The sequence below is a fragment of the Furipterus horrens genome, unplaced genomic scaffold (genome assembly GCF_987537825.1).
Source record: "Furipterus horrens unplaced genomic scaffold, mFurHor1.1.pri manual_scaffold_3, whole genome shotgun sequence".
NCBI classification, from domain to species: domain Eukaryota; kingdom Metazoa; phylum Chordata; class Mammalia; order Chiroptera; family Furipteridae; genus Furipterus; species Furipterus horrens.
In genome coordinates, this window is record NW_028327173.1 from 19,949,070 (window position 1) to 19,966,736 (window position 17,667).

At 40.6% G+C, this 17,667-nt stretch overlaps 1 protein-coding gene across 1 annotated transcript in view; it reads right to left on the reverse strand.

Annotated features, from left to right (window-relative positions):
• The window catches only part of SNRNP40 (small nuclear ribonucleoprotein U5 subunit 40), a 32,298-nt gene extending 20,586 nt beyond the window's left edge, over positions 1 to 11,712 (reverse strand). Inside the window, exons 1-4 of the mRNA XM_090271524.1 lie at positions 11,501 to 11,712; positions 9,236 to 9,365; positions 7,574 to 7,667; positions 6,246 to 6,411 (exon numbers count right to left, since the gene is read on the reverse strand). Coding sequence (XP_090127650.1) covers positions 6,246 to 6,411; positions 7,574 to 7,667; positions 9,236 to 9,365; positions 11,501 to 11,644 — 534 coding nt within the window. The 5' untranslated portion in view covers positions 11,645 to 11,712. The remainder of the gene's footprint in view (positions 1 to 6,245; positions 6,412 to 7,573; positions 7,668 to 9,235; positions 9,366 to 11,500) is intronic.
• Between the last annotated feature and the right edge of the window lie 5,955 nt (positions 11,713 to 17,667).

Below are 17,667 nucleotides of genomic sequence, written 5' to 3' on the forward strand. Positions count from 1 at the left end.
AAGGCTTAGGTTGTTGTTATTCAGATAAATGATCTGAAAAGAGTGTTTCACTCCTCTGCCAGTGACCAGTCTGCTCCTGTCTGTCTAACCCTCTGGCTACAGAATCAAGTCCAAACTTCTTAGTTTAGAAATCAAGGCCTTGTTAATCTGGTCCCCATATATCTTACCAGAGTTAATACAAGGCTTCTCTTAAGATATTTTCTACTCAGGTCAAATCAATCTTTATCTAAAAACTACGGTCAAGTCTGATTCAAATATTTTAGAATTTTAGTTCCAGACAATCAATATTTTAAAAAAATTTTATTTTGAAATATTCACCAACTTACAAAAAAGCTGAAAGAAAAAGAGAATTTTTTTTTTGTTGCCTAAATCACTTGAGAGTTGCAGCCTAGAAGAGCTTTTCACCTTCCTTGATTTTAATGATCTTGACACTTATCAAAATTATGCACAGTTATTAAGTGTCCTTCAGCCCTGGCTGGTGTTGTTCTGTGGACTGAGTGCTGCCTGTGAACCAAAAAATTGCTGGTTCGATTCCCAGTCAGGGAACATGCCTGGGCTGCAGACCAGGTCCCCATTTAGGGGGGGCGCAAGGCAACCACCATTAATGTTTCTCTCCCTCTCTTTCTCTTTCCCTTCCCTTCTCTCTAAAAGTAAATAAATATATATATATTTTTAAAAAGAATATCCTTCAATTTGGGTTTGTCTGATGTTTACTTGTGATTAGATTTAAGTTATGCATCTTTGGCAGAAATATCACTCAAGTGATGCTACTTTCATTGTACCCTGTTGAATGACTCACAATTTTGATTTGTCCTACTGCTAACAAAGTTTGATTTGATCATCTGATTAAAATGCTCTTTTGACAAACTTTCTTGCACAACAGGTTCAAGGTGCATCTAGTACTTTCCCTGACTGGTCTTGAAATAAGGAGTCCTGGTTCCTTTTAGTAGCAAAATGGTATTTAAAGGTCAAGACCTGGACAGTGGGTATGCTCATTGCTCCGTGTTGTGATTCCTAAACCCTTTCAGTGGACAGTTAGAAAATACATGTATACATAGGTACACACACACATCTACATCTATTTTTTTCTATACTTATCTGTTTATATATTGAATGTCATGAATTCATATTGATACTTCCAATTTGACACCAATAACACAAGATGTATTTTAGTTTTCTCTCTTTCAGTATTGGTAACTCCTTTCTCTAACAGTAAGAAATCTGTCTCCCATTATACTTATATTTACTTACTTGATCAAGCTTTCTGTATGTAACCAACCTCCCATATCCTCTTCCACCCTTCCCCTGCATGGATTCCCTCCTTTTCCTGTTTGAACTGTGATACCCATTCTCGGCGGACTCTATAGGACCCCCACCTCACCCTATCTGGGTCATCCTCCTACATGAATGAATATTCTCTCCACTGTGCTCAGGCTCTAACACCCCTAAGTGCCCTTCCCCAGAGATGCCATCTTCATCCTGATTAGCCTTAGACTCCCTACCTGGCTGTTCCCACTCTTTGTAGGTACCCTCAGCCCAGACTCTGAAAGCCACATAGTCTCCTCCACCATGTAGATGATCCTTTTACCTCTCTAAGATGCTGACTCTATGCTGGGCAGTGCCCACTCCCCAGCCCCCCGTCTGCCCCAATCCCCTACACTGAGATACCTACCCGCTGTTGTGTGGATGCCCTCCTTATCCTACTTAGGCTCCGTATCCCTACACTGGACTGCCCCTGTCCTGTGTGGATGCTCTCCTTAGCTCATGCACTTGGCTCTGACATGCTACTCTGGGCCACTGTGGCCCACCCTTCACCTCTTACCCAAACACATTCCCTGCTTTGGTCTACATAATGATGCTAAAACTGAACTGTTTGTGAAAAGGAACAATTTATTTACACACACACACACACGATTTCACTTGATTGCTTTATTAGAAGAAGGAATGAATTGCTAAAAACAGCTTGAAAACTGCTGGTATGGATAATGCCCAGGATACCACTCTAGACTGAAAATGCAAGAGTTGCTAAAACCTTTGCTTTCTACTGAGAACTCTCACAAGTAAAAAGCAACACAATGTTTTTCCCCTTAGATAAGGACAAGTTATTAAATTTCTGTACTGTTACACCCAGTAACAGAAAACAGTAACACCAAAGCATTCCATCAAAAGCCTATATAAAAGGCTGCTCAATGAAGCACTAATTATAAACATGTGGAAATTTAAAATAAGGAACTGGTTTAAAAGTAGCCACCTTTAGACAATGTAACACACAGCACATTTAAAAAAATACTACCTTGAGCAATGAAGTTAAAGTAATTACTTCAAATCATGTTTAATTATGGGAGAAGAGAAGCAAGAAACTGAAAAAAGGAAAGGACAGAAAAGACAGACATATATTTACAACGGAGGGTTGTAGAAAATGAAAAAGCTAAGGAGACAGAAAGATAAACATGAAGACAGAGATAAAGGAAAGACAAAATGAAAGAAAGTGAGAGAAAGGCAGAGGAAGGAAAGGCGGAAATAAATAAAAATAAGTTCCTAGATGTTTATTATAGCAGGGCCTCAATAAATGTTTGTTAACGAAATTCATTAGGGCAATCTCATTTCTAACTGCCTTTTGAAATGCCAATTATCCTATCAGCTATTGTCAAAACTCTCCAACTATAGTACATCTAGGTTAAGAGCCAGACCCTCTCCCTAGCCAAGCATCAAGAGGCCCAGAACAATTAGATTTATTTTAAAAACTATTTAGTAGAAAAAGATCTCAAAGCAGATAATTCAGAGTGTGTCACCACCTTTAATTATGAAAAAAAGAAAATTCATTTAAAAAATAATCACAAGTTTAGTATGGTTTCTCACATTTAGTCCTTTGAAGTCCCTCACTGTTTAATCATTAATATATCAGAGCCCAAAATTAGTGCCAAAGAAAGGATAAAATGGTTGGTATTATAAAGCAATGTATCCTTCTGTGCCTTTGAAATAAGCTACTATTTCTAGGCCTCATTCTCCTCATTTGTAAAATGAAAATTCTGGACAAGATCAATGGCTCCCACAATGTCAGACCTACTACATCAAATCATTTGAAGGACACACCTGAATTCTGATTCTTAAAAAACACAATGCCATTTACATTAGCATCCATAAAAAGAGAAATAGTTAGGTATAAATTTAACAAAATGTGTACAAAATCTATCGAGAAAAACTTCAGAACTCTTATGAATGAAACCAAAGAACTAAATAAATGAAGATATATTCCTTGTTCATGGACAGAAATACTCAATATGATCAAGATGTCAGTTCTTCCCAATTTGATCTATAGATTAAATGCAATTCAAACCAAAATCTCAACAAGTTATTTTGTGGAAGTCAACCAACTGATTCTAATTTTATACGGAGACAAAAGACCCCAAACTGCCAATACAATATTGAAGGGAAACAACAATATTGAAGGAGAACAACGAAGCTGAAGGACTGACACTCCATAACTCATGCCTTACTATAAAGCTACATCAAGACAGTGTGGCACTGCTGAGACAGAGAAAGAGACCAATGGGAGAGAATAGAGCCCAGAAATAGACCCTCATAAATAAGAGTCAACTGACCTTTGACAAGAGCAAAGGCAACACAATGGAGCAAAGATTGTTCCTTCAACAAACAGCACTTTAACAGCTGGACAGCCACATGCCAAAAAATGAATGTAAACACAGACCTGACACCCTTCACAAAAATTAACTCAAAATGGGTCATAGATCTAAATGTAAAATGTGAAATAAGAAACTCTTAGAATGTACCATAGGAGAAAACCAAGATGACTGTGGGTGTGGCAATGACTTTTAGATACTATACTGAAGGCACAATCCTTGAAAGAAATAATTGATAAGCTGGACTTCATTAAAACTAAAAATTTCTGTTCTACCAAAGACAATATCAAGCCTTGGATGGTATAGCTTAGTGGATTGAGAGCCAGCCTGCAAACTGAAAGGCTGCAGATTTGATTCCCAATCAGGGAACATGCCTGGGTTGTGGGCCAGGTCCCCAGCTGCAGGCGAGGCAACCAAATGATGTATATATCTCTCACACATTGATGTTTCTTTCCCTCTCTTTTTCCCTCCCCTCCCCACTCTCTAAAAATAAATAAAGAAAATCTTAAAAAAAACAAAGACAATATCAAGAGAATGAGAAGACAAGTCACAGACCGAGAGAAAATACTTACAAAAGACACATCTGATAAACGACTGTTATCCAAAATAAACTCTTAAAGCTCAACTATAAGAAAACCTGATTAAAAAAATGAGTCAAAGAAGTTAACAGATACCTCCTCAAAAAGACATACAGATAACAAATAAGCATATGAAAAGATGTCCCACATCATGTGTCTAAACTAACAATGAGATAACACTACACGTCTATTAGAAAAGTCAAAATCTGAAACAGGGACACCAAATGCTGAGGAGGATGTGGAACAACGAGGACACTTGATGTAGGGGACGGTGAAAGCTGAAGTTACAAAAGGAAGGCCAACTTGCTTGGCTGGAATTAAGTGTTTGCAAGGTCTTGCCTGATCGTCTGCATTTGTTGATGGGTCAGGTACTTGCAAAGTTTTGCCTGACTGAATACTTCTGCAACATGTAGCCGTCTGATAACAAAAGCTGGAGCTGTGGGGGCTGGAAACAAAGCAGGAGCAGGGAACGTCCTATTAGATTAAAGCAGGAGCTACTTGCAAGATATCAGAGAACAATCCGCCCACAGCTTTCTCATCTGTTTCGTTTCTTAAGAGGTTTCACTTGTTGGTTTTACCTCCTGGCTGCTGCTGTCAGTAGCTGATGTAATAAACCATTATAAATAAACTTGGTGGTCTCAGGCCGGTGTCATTGTCTCTCCATCCGAGGGCAATAGACCACCTGACCCCCGCTTTGCATTAATCTTGTGTCTTGTGTCTATGTTTTTCTTTTAATCTCCAGATCACCACCCTCTCTAGTACCTTAGGTTTTGACATTGAGCTGCGTGGGTCGTGGCAGCTCACTCATTTGCAAAATGGTACAATCACTTTGGAAGACAGATTAGCAGTTTCTTACAAACTAAACACACTATCATACGTTTCAGCAATTGCACTCCTTGACATTTACCCACAGGAACTGAAAATGTAGGTCCACACAATCTGCACACAAATGTTTATAGCAGCTTTATTCATAACTGCCAACTCCTGGAAGCAATCAAGATGTTCTTCAGTAGGTGAATACATAAATAATGGAGTATTATTCAGCACTAAAAAGAAATGAGCTCTCAAGCCATGAAAAGACGTAGAGGAATCTTAAATACACATTACTAAGAGAAAGAAGTGAATTTGAAAAGGCTATATACTGTATGACTCTAATTATATGACATTCTGGAAAAGGCAGTAAAATGATCAGTGGTTGCCAGGGCTTGGAAGGGATTAATAGATAAGAGCACAGAATTTTCAGTGCAGGGGAAATACTCTGTATAATATCATAGTGATAAGTACATGTCATTATACATTTGTCCAAACCCACTGAACGTACAACACTAAAAGTGAACCCTAACGTAAACCATGGACTTTGGGTAATTACGATGTGTCAACATAGGTCCATCAATCATACCAAATGGACCACGCTGGTGCGGGAGGCTGTACACATGTGGACAGTGGGTATAGGGGAAATCTCTGTATCTTCCCTTCTATTTTGCTGTGAACCTAAAACTGCTCTAAAAATAAAGTCTTAATTTTTAAAAAATCTCATTTCAGACCTACTGAACCAAAACCTGCGTTTTTTGTTGTTTTTTTAACAGGTTCTTTGGCCGATTCTAATATGCACACAGGTTGGAAATCATTGGACTAAATGACCTTTAAGATCTCATCCTGTGTTACTAAACCATGTTCCGACATTTTTATGTACTAATTTCCCAAAGGCCTTATAAGACATGTATAATCCTGTCATCATTGTAAAGATTGAGAAACTGAGGAAAAGAAAAGTGAATTGCCTAAGATCACACAATTAAGTAAACAGCTTAGCCAAGAATCCAATTCAGGTGGTCTATTTTATTCCACGTCACAATGGTCTGATACGGTTCTAACATTATTCTGTAGCATTCTTAAATAGTCTGTTTTGAGAAATAACTGCTAAAACAACAGTTGTGGCGAAAAAGATATAGCACGAAGGTAAGGCAAGATAAGGTTCACATTACATCACCTCAGAAATTGCAACACTCAGAGAGACAATAACACCCACCTTAACTGTACCATCGTCACTGCCAGTGCAGACAAGCTGGGGGCCCCTCCTGGCCGGATAACAGGAATTCACAAAGGAAGTGTGTCCCTTCAGCCTTTTAACCCTCTCGCCCGTTTCACTATCCCACACTGCCACAGTTTTATCTGTGGATGCTGAGAAGAGCATACTAGAAGGTAAAGAAGAACAAAAAAAAGAAATAAGTGAATACAAACACCAGCAATCTATCTTTCTCCTTTATCAAAATGTACCAAATTCTTAAGATCATTGACATGTTGTCCTCTGACAGATCGGCACGTAATGCTGGAATGCCTACCCCACCTTACCTACCCAAAATTCTACTGGTGCTTTAGACCCCAGTTATAAGGTCTACCCTAGTAGAAAAAAATTTTTCTTTCTATCAGTCCCCAATGATATAGTACATATTTAATATAGTAGTTTTCTCAACCTTTTCCTCCTTTGTGATAGACAACACTTTATACATAAGACAACCTCCCACCTGGAAATGTTTAATCATTCTTTGCTGCAGCAACTCTGATCCTTTCTCTAAAAATCAAAGTTTCAATTTTGTCTCTGAGGATAATTCCTAAGTTATAACTATTTTATAAGACTTTCTTTACTCAAATATTAATAGGAAAAGTGTATACAAGGCTATGCATCAATTAATTCAGGGAACCCTAAGGTTTTAGAGGTCAAAGGTGTAAAACAATGAATATTTACTGAAATACCTAATAGGATTAATAACATTTATATAAACACATCCCTATATTATATACAGTTATTCTAAAATTATGCAATCATTATAATGTTAGTATATTATGACAGATAGGTGAATAATGTTAAGGAAAAAAAGTAGCAGCAAGATTGTAAATGTAGCTCTAACATATAAGTAAAAACCATACAATTTTGAGTAGGAAAAAGGCTTGAGAAAAATGTATTATAATTTTAACAGTAATTATCTTTGGACTGGTAGGAATATGGGTTATTTTTTCATTGTTTTGTCTTCTTGAATTTCTCAAAATAGTATTTTATTACTTTTATAATAAAATAGCTAATTTCTACATAAAATTATTTTCAGGTCTTAAGAAAACAAATTTGTTTGAGATGTTGATATATTAGATGACAGAGGTGATGTATTCATAAATGCCTACATGGAACAATAAACACCTTACTTGGAGTGACAGTGATAAAATAAAGCAATTGCCTAAATGCACCAGTTTTTGATAGCATGGTCTCCTGAGAGAGAAAACTCAAGGAAGAAATGTGAAAGGATGCCAAAAAGAATTAGTAGAAACAGCAGCAGCTGTCATTCCACCATGCAAAATACTCACCTGCCGTCTGTGTTATAATGCAGCTCCATCACTGCTCCACTGTGTCCCTTCAATGTTGCATAGTTATCACAGTCACCGTAGACATTCCACAACACTGTTAGGGAGACAGGAGTTCTGTGAGCATTACTAGACAAAAAGAAATTTAGTACTGGCCATGGAAAGGGTACTTAGGAATTTACCAGAACAACAGTTCTGAAATGATACTCCCTTGGAACACTATTGGTTCTATCAGCTAGACCAATTTCCCTGACACTGTAACAAAAATAATGCAATATTTTAACATTTTATGAGGTAAAAAGTTAGTTAATAAATACAATTTTTAAAATCCTAAGTTATTTTCCTATAATATTTAAAAAGTTGACACTCACTATTGCTTGTCTTTTATAATGGCACTTACGGAAAACCTAGGAAGCCGCAAATGACTTAAAGGTTACGTGGCAATAACTTTATATTACAACTATTCAATCCACATGTAGTAAGTACCTATAATGTGCTTGGTGCTGGGGTAAAATGAGATAAATGAATAGACACAGTTCCTATCCTCAGGGAGCTTGCTCTGCACGGAGTGACGTTTAATGAGAATTATTAAGGAGCACCTATATACATAATAAGGTACATATATAGTTATTTTTTTCCTCATATAATGATTTCTAGTTTGTTTGATAAAATGAAGCATATCAATAACTCAAGGACGTTCTGCAAAGATGCCTTAGACTTCCAGATGCTTGGTCACCAGAAAACTTAAGGATCATAGAACTAGAACACCTAGTCCTGGCTGGTGTGGTCCAGTGGACTGAGTGCCAGCCTGTGAACCAAAGGGTCATAGTCAGGGCACATGTCTGGGTTGCAGGCCAGGTCCCTGGTTGGGGGCATGAGAGAGACAACACACTGATGTTTCTCTCCCTCTTTCTTTTTCCCTCTCTTCCCCTCTCTCTAAAAATAAATAAATAAAATATTAAAAAACAAAAATAGAACTAGAACACCTAAATCAAAACAGTGAACACCTAAATTACAATGCTTAGATAGTTATCATCCACCTTGAGGTATAGAGTTATAAGCAAAGAGATAAAGGATTCCTTTCATCTCACAATGCAGAAATGATTCCAGAAAAAATAAAACCAGAGGCTTTTGTTACCTTCTTTGTCGCTTTTTCTCATGACTCCCCCCCAAAAGTGATTTTTTTCTACTTATTTCTCAAAAATGGGTGTTTCTGACTAGTAGCTGAGAATCTGGCAGCAGACCCTAATGATGTATAGGTAGATTGACCAAGTGAGTTGCCACTTTAAGATCCTGAGAGTAAATCAAGAGGGCCTCTCACCTTTGTGGAAAAGAAAAGTTATCTCTCTCTTCCCTATTCTCCTTAACCTGTGAAACCTAGAATTTTTATGTTGCTAAATCAGCTCAAGATTTGCATTCATGAGGAAGATATTCTCAAACTAGAGCCATTCACTTTCCAACTAGTAACGTAATTCCTTCTCTATTTACCACCTGGACCTTGAGTTCTATAACGAAGACCATTCAGCATTTTCATGACCCTATTTTAACATGTTAGCCATGTAGTTTGTTTTGGGAGCGGACCGATACATACTGTGGAACCAAATGTTTAAAAAAATCATTATTTGGCAGGGATCAATTACTCCAAATTAAAAAACTATGCCTTACATATCAGTCGGTCAAATCCTGCAGATGCTAAGGTGGATCCACTGGGGTGAAACTTGCAGCAGTACACTTCACCTTCATGTCCTGAGAGAAGCATGATTGGGGCTTGAAGGGAGGAACACCTTGGAGGCCCCTAAACAAAAAAAGTGAGAGTAGTTATTGCATACCAGCAAAGGAAGCTGAAAAATTGGGGAGGGGGTGTAAAAAAAAAGACAAGGGGAACAATGGGTGGATTTCTCCTGATTCAGAGAACTGCAACTCTTCTCACATAATGTATGCCTCCAATGTGACACTCTCCTGCTGAAGCTTCTAGTGCCTATTATACTTCCCTCCTCCCTCACTGAGCGCCTGTCCTATAGCCAACTTTTAATTGCTCAAACATGTAAAACTCATTTCTGTCCCAGGATCTTTACACTTGCTGCCCCTGAAAACAAGCCCCCTCTCCTACATTTTCCTGTGTTTGGCTGCTTTCAAATGTTTCCTGTTGAGAAAGTCTTCCCTTGATCACTCAAACTCAGGCAGCACCCCATCTCCCCTCTGTATTCCACTAGCCCTGCTGTATCCCCTCACAGCACTTATCATTACCTGAAATTACCCTCCTTCTGTATTTTACGTATTTTGTTCTTTTCTTCAGTAGAAAAGCTCTGCGAATGTACAGATCCTGCCTGCGTCACGCGACATTATTTTCCCAATCTCTAGCTCATTTAACGAGTGAACGACTGAGCTGAGCTTCCCAACAACATTGCAGGGTACAGATTATTGGGAAAAGTCCTTTTGACGATAGTCTTGACATTAAGTCTAGAACCTGAGCTGATATTTTTACTTGTCAGATAGATGAACAAGTACATTAACAATAATCACCAAAGCTGAGTAGTTTCCAATTAATTCATTTACTTAAAAAATAGCATGTGCCAGGCACTGGGAAAATAAAGTCTGTGTTCTTGTGGGAAGCAGACAGGAAAACAAGTAAAACATATAGATGGTGGTATGTGCTATGAAGAAACACAAAGCAGTAATGTGAGTTTACTGAGCATGGGGTATTGCAATTTAAAGGGGGTCAGGAAAACCGTAATTAAAAGTGATATCCAAACAAAGATTCGGAGGAGCTGGGTGTGTAAAAAGAGTATTCTAGTAGAGGAAGCAGCAAATGCAAAGGACTTCAGGCAGGAGCATGGAAACCAGTGTGACTAGAATAAGTGTGAGCAATGGAAAATTGGCAGACCAGAGAGGTAAAGGCAAAAAGGGCAAAAGATTGTAAGGACTTTGGTTTTACAGTGAGTGAAGGGAAAAGCCAGCAAAAGTTTTCACCGGAAGGTTACATAATCTGACGTTTAGAAGGATTCCTCTGGCTGGAGTGAGAACAGATTGATCACACAAGAACAGAGTAAGGAACCTACTGCAATAATGCCGGGTGAGGCAGTAATAGCTTAGATCAGGAGTAAGATGCAGGTGGTAGAAGTGGTAGCAATTGTAGATATATTTTGAAAACAGTGCCAGCTGGATTTGCTGACCGGCTGCTTGAGGCATGGTGAGAGAGGACACATATTTCTTTATCCGAGCCTAATAGCGCAGGAGAGTTGTGATCCCTACTTCTAACTTACAAGAAATGCAGTGAAGAACATAGGTTCTGGGTTTAAAATCTGTTTTTTTATCACTACTAAATAAGTTTGTTATCCCATATACAAAATGGGTAATGGTTTCCAACTCTGAAGATTAACGCAGTTTTCACTTTTAAAAAAAAGGTACTTAGTACAAGGGCTCAATGAATGCTAACTAGTCTTCCGTTGTTGTTAATAATAGTGCAGGAAATAAAGAGGAAAGCAACTTGCCCAAAATCCCAAAGTGAGCTAGTATCATTAATTTTCTTCCTTCCCTCATTCATTCATTCATTCATTCGTTCATTCATTCCCCAATTACCCATCCACCCACTCCACAAGTTTTTCTGAATGTTTATTCTATGCCGAATCCCCAGATGATTTAGGATGCGAAAACCCTGGTCGCGATTTTGAGATCAATGTCCTTAACTTTAATTCTAACGCCACCACACAGAGAAATCGAGACGCTGAAAACAGGTGTCAAACAGGGAAATGTATGGAGTATCCGCAGGATGTTGGTCGCTTTTACAAATATTTTTCAGCCTTAACTCCAGGTAAACATTCTAGTTCCGCCTTGCGGTGCGGGGAAAGGGCCGGTGCGGGATCACCCAGTGCAGCACTTACAGGAGAGAGGATGAGCTGAGGGCCAAAGGCCGCCTGCTACTTCACTCACCGCTTGCAGCAAAGCTCCCGGCGCCGCCTGCTGCTGTCCTGCTCCGGGGCCCGACCCCGCCGCTCCCAACAGCAACTCATGCCGCTGCCTCTTGACGGGAACCAGTGGCAACTCTGGACCCTTGCGCTTCTGTTGTTCTATCATGGCGGTAGCCCTCTCCTCAGCGCCGCCACGAACCGCGCTGACACTCTCAAGCACCGCACGATTGGTTTCGACTTAGTCCTTCCCCTAGAACTTCCGGCTTGGAGAAACCAATCGGATTCCAACACTCCCCCCCTTGCAACGCCCCCTGGATGGTCTCCTGTTACTGGTCAGCTCTTTCTGTTGTCACGAGAGTACGTTCCCAGGATTGGTGGGTGGAGCTGGAGTCCCGCCTGGGCACGCTGTGTCTTGTGGGTCGGAGCGCGCTGACTGGATTTTGGCATTTCGCGCAATGCTGCAGCGGAGAGACGTGGACGTGATGCCCAGTAAGTGTAAGGAAAGTCGGGGGCGGGCGGCTGCGGAATCTGAAGGCTGGTTGTGTGGTGTGATCCTGACCCTTCTCAGCTGAAGTTTTATTGCAAAGGGTAGGGGTGAGCCCAGGTCTCCCAGCTCGGGTACGAGGTACCCTGGCTTCCCTTTCTAGGCTGGAGCAGAGGTTTGGGGTCTCTGTGGTTGATGGCGTCCTAGACGGCCGACTTCAGCGAGCGCCTGCTGTGTCCTGACCCGTGCCAGGCGCCCCCAGGGAGAAAAGGCCCGTCTCCCATCCTCCACTAGGGTCCTCTCTGAGGAGGCCGACTTGTTTCTACAAGCCTTTTTCTAGGGCCTTCTTTCTGCCCCTGTGAGAGACGGAGGTGAATCAAATGTTCAACCCCTGCCTCTCCAGAGCAGTCTTGCTGAGAAATTTGGACTCATCCCTGTGAACCAGGCCTTCTCCTTATCAGTCCAACTGATATTTATTGTGTAGAGCATGGAGGATACATTGTGAGCCAAACATGGTCCCTGACCTCAGGGGTTTGAGTCTGGTGGGGCAAACAGATGTTAAACAAAGTATCTCATTAAGAAATGTAAACTAAGTGCTATCTAGGAGAGGGACGGAATGTTATGAGTGCCTGAAATAACAGGAAGACTCCTCTGAGGAAAAGATGCCTGACCTGATACCTGAAGGAAGAATTCTAATTAGGTGAAGAGAGCAGACTATTATTCCATGTAGAACAACGTGCAGAGAGGCTCTGTGACAATGGGAGGAAAGTGACTAAAAAGCACAGAGGCCAGTGTGACCAGTGTGAAGAGAATGGAGGGGAAGTGAGGGGGAGTAGGGTACAAGATGAAGCTGGAGGTGGGTAGAGGCCAGACCTCACAGGACTTTGTAGCTTTTCCTAGAAGACGTATGAGGTGGTTTTTTGTTGTTGTTCGTTTTGGTTTATGTTTGATGGGGAGTGGGTGGTGTGGTGGAGGAGAGCGCTTGTTCCCTCGGGGGCTCGTAGTGGGAATAAGTGGAGAAGAGATAGATGCACTTAGGTAAGAGCTGTTGGCATTGAGGACTGAAGTACTGGTGGAGCTGCAGAGAGTTGGACAGATTCTAGAGATATGTAGGAGGTGATATCGGTAGCACCTGGTGGTGGATTGGAGTCAGGGAGTGAAAGGAACGGACTTTGGTGTAACGCCTGGGTTTCTGGCTTATGGCAATGGGGTCGTTTTGGGAGCGCACAGGAAGGGAGAGGTCATTTTGACATCCAGAAAGTTTGGAATATGGCTTTGGAACTTGGAAAAGGGGTGAGGATTTTTTTTGGTTGTTTTGTTGTTTTTTGAAATATAAATTTGGGAGTAATTTGTATTTGGTGGTAATTGAGCCACAGGTGTAAGTAAGATCACCTAAGTACGTACCTTGAGTATTTCTAACAATTAATGGCCAAGATCAGGAGCAGGAGCCAACAGGAGAGAGTGAAGAAAGAGCTAGAGAGCAGGAGCAGAGGAATGCTGTCTCAGAAGCCAGGATACAGGCTGTGTCAGAAACGCCTGGAATTTATAAAGGAGAGGGGAGGGTGCGGAAGGTAAAGGAAATGAAGGGTCACCATGGATCCAGTTGGGAGGGGGATAAAGAAATTGAATACATGGGAATGGATGGGATCCAAAGTACAGTTAGAGGGAGCTGCCTTAGGAAGATGGACAATTTCTCTAACAGAAAGGAAGAAGGAAATGAAGGCAATAGATACAGGTTGTTTTTATGTTTGGTATTGGTAAAATGAGTTCTTTTCTCATGACTTATTTTCTCTATAAGATGGAGTCATACACTTAGAGTCAGAGGAGGTCAGAGATTTAAGAAAACTGCAGAAGATTTGGAAATCATCGTAGAGTGTGGAAGAATAGTTCACCAGAGAAATGTAGATATTGCAGAATTATGAACCCATTTGAAGTTGGAGATCATAATTTTTTCCAGCAGTATCAAGCTATTTGGTGCAGTTATGGAGAAACTATATCCATGTATGTAAAGGGCTGGATTTGGTTTGCTTAGCACACATTCCCATCTCTAATGTACCTTCTCTTACTGAATATTCTGGGACACTAAAAATCATCTCTGGGGCTCCTTTGCATCTAAGATGGGAATTGAATGTGGAGCTGTGTTAAGTGTGGAGAGAAGGGTGAGAGGCATCCAGTTTTGCTGGCAGGTATCATAGCAGAAACAGTGAGTTTCTTAGGTCATCAGCTTTCTGTTTTCATGACTCTGCAATGATAGCCGTGACTTTCTTGATTGTGGCAAAGACTTTTTGTGTGTGGATTACGAGTTGTTCCTAGAAGTCCTACCAGAGCTTGTTACTATAGCTCTTGTAGTAATTCTGTAAGCCACGTAATAACTGGCAATAAGTCCCTTTCTGCTTTACCTGGCTAGAATGGGTTCTAATGTCTGCAACTGTATGCCTCCAGTGTAAGGCTTTTGCTGGGAAGGAGAAGTATAGAGACAGAATTAAAGGGAGGTCAAGGTCACTATTGTTTGATTAATGGACTATGGAATCTAATCTGGATAGTGAGGAAAGTGAAGAAAAAGGAGAGCAGATAGATTGGAAGAAAATAGACAATAGATAAGTGTTCTAATGAGGTCGAAGAACAGTGTTCTCTGCTAGAGGACTTTCATTTATATATTTTTTTTTAATTAAGATTTTATTTATTTGTTTTTAGAGAGAGGGGAAGGGAGGAAGAAAGGGGGGGAGACAAACATCTATGTGAGAGAGAAACATCGATTGGTTGCCTCTCCTATGCACCCCTACTAGGGACCGAACCCACCACACCAGCCAGGGCCTTTCATTTATTCTTAATAAAAAGTTGTCACCTTTTAAAATTACCTGCTTCTCCCAGGCCCTTTTTCTTTTTTGTTTTCTTAGTATTTTGAACCTAGTCACTACTTAGCTCTGATCATACTGCATTGTAATTGGTCACCATTATCCCTACCAGACTAGGAAGTCTTTGAGGACAGGGAAAATGTTGAAAAGGATGGTTAAGTGTAAATGGCCCTTGGAATGGCCTAAGATTTATCTCTTCTAGCTATGAGTTTTGGACAAGTAACTTCATTCTTGTAGTACAGGGGTATCTACTTTGTAGACTTGTTTTAAGGATTGGAAAGAGGTTTATGAAGTGCTAGCACAGGGCCTGACATAAACATTAATAAAGGTGGTGAATTGATTAATTTAAACAAACTATTTAAAATAGGGTAAAATTAACTACTTCAGTATTTGAATAGACAGTTTTAAATTTATATGTCCTTTATACTGTGCAAGGCACTGGAGATTTGAAGGATATGCTGATGTGCAAGATAAGGGCATGCTCAGAAGAATTTCACAATCTAAAAAGGGAAAGCCCTGGCTGGTTTACTCGATGGATTGAGCACTGGCCTGCAAACTGAAAGGTCTCTGGTTTGATCCCAGTCACGGCACATGCCGTGGGTCTCTGGTTGGGGGCGCGCAAAAGGCAACAGGTATCTCTCACACATTGCTCTTTTCTCCCTCTCTTTCTCCTTCTCTTCCCCCTCTCTGAAAATAAGTAAATAAAATATTTTAAAAGGGAAAAAAATGTTTGTAAATAGGATTTGAATCTCTTCTGTGTCATTCATAGTTTTGTGATTTTGAGCAAATTACTTAGCATCTCTGTCTTAGTTTTTTGATCTGTAAAATGGCAATGAAAATTGCCTATCTTGTAAGGGGTCAAAAAGGGAATTACTTACTGTATTTTTCACTCCATAAGGTGTACTACCCCCCCACAAAAAAAGTGGGGGGAAATGTCTGTGCATCTTATGGATCAAATATTGCGTCACAGACCATGATGTGTATTACCTGACCTGGGGTTCCCAGAAAACTAGAAGAGTACTTGAACCTTGAAGTCTTTCCTCATTTGTTAATGACAGTGATGATGGTTCTTAATACCACTGTTGACTGCTATTCACTTTACATGGTTGAGATATTATTCTATTATATTCTATTAAATATTTTAGTATACCATTTGGTTCAGATTTTTTTTTTTTTTTCTTGTTTTCCTCCTCTAAACCTAGGTGCATCTTATGGTCAGGTGCATCTTATAGTGCAAAAAACTCAGTAAATTAGTAAAGACAAGTAAAGCTTTTAGATTAATACATGGCAAATAGTACTCTAATATTAGTAATTAAGGATTTGGAAGGTACCTTCAGGATTTTTGACTGAAAGAACGATGTGGAATAGTAGAGTGAGTACTGGTCTTGGGGTCTAGTACCAGCACGGCTTACTGTGAGCAACCTTTGTCAAGTTACTCTCGGCCGCCATTCCCTGCTGTACCTCCTGTTCCCACATAATTCTTTCCTTGCTCTGCACCTTGCTTTGGGAAGGGAGTACCCAGTATTTGGGTCCCTGTTGCTTCCCTACATATTACAGTTGTTTAAAACATTCAAGTAAAGTGAAGTACTCAAGGAAGATTTTCTGTTTCCAGAAATATTGCAAGGCAACTCCAAATGCTGTATCTCAATCCTTGTCAATTTACTTGCTTTTTTAAGTCTACAGATGTGGTCCTATCTGACTGGACTATTTGTCTTAATAGTTTTTGGCTTTTTAAGAACAGCGAAAGCTTCTAGGAGGTGTGTAATAACACATCCGTGCTGTTGAGGTCCTCATTAATTTCTTTGAACATCTTTATCACCAGTGTTTTGAACCCTGCACCTTATAGGTTGCCTGTTTCCATTTTGTTTAGTTCTTTTTCTGGAGTTTTGACCTGTTCTTTCATTTGGGTCATGTTTCTCTGTCTCCTCAATTTGGCAGCCTCCCTGTGTTTGTTTTTATGTATTAGGTAGAGCTGCTTTGACTCCGTGTCTTGGTAGTGTGGCCTAATGTAGCAGGTGTCCTGCAGGGCCCAGTGGCACAGCCTCTCCTAGCATCCAAGCTGCGTACTTGAGGTGCAACCTTCGTATTTGCTGAGTACACCTTCTTCTTGTAGTTGAGCTTTGGTGGCAGATCAATGGGAGGGATTTACCCAGGCCAGTCAGCTGCAAGAACTGGCTGTTACCACTTACCACCAACCTCCACCCTCTGGGAAGGATCAGCTGTGTAGGGGCAGGGTGGTGGTGCTCTGATGCGATCTGTAGCTGTCCATTGGGTGCAGTGGTGCTGGGGTTCCCACGTGGTGCAGGCCAAGGTCAGCCCCCACCTGTGTTTTGCCCAGGGCCACCGTCCCTGAGCTATAAGGCAATCTGAGATGGCCACTACTTGTGCTGGGTTTGGAGATTTCCATGTGAAGCCAAGCTGTGAATCTAGGCTGGCTGTTACTAGTGCTGGGATTGGGGCTCACCGAAGCCAGCTGTTGTGTTTTTTTTGAGAAGATTTAGGAAGTTATGAAGCATGAGCCAAGACCAGCCATTCATACGGAATGGGTGGGCCTGTAAGTTGGGTGGGGCAGAGTCTCTGGGGATCTCCAAGGTGGGTCAAACAGTGTTAGGTTGATGAATGTTATGGAGCATTAGTGAGCAAAGAGGACACGAGGCAATTTAGAAATAAACTTATGGCGTTTATTTACCTGGCCAGGGACGGGTCTTCCCACCTTCAGAAGCAGAAGATGGGAGAGCCGCCCCGCCTTACAGACTAAAAGGTTTTTAAAGGCAAAAGAACTATACTCATGTCCTTGGGATAGCCAGATAACAAAAAAAACTACACAGGCGTGAGAAACTACATATATAC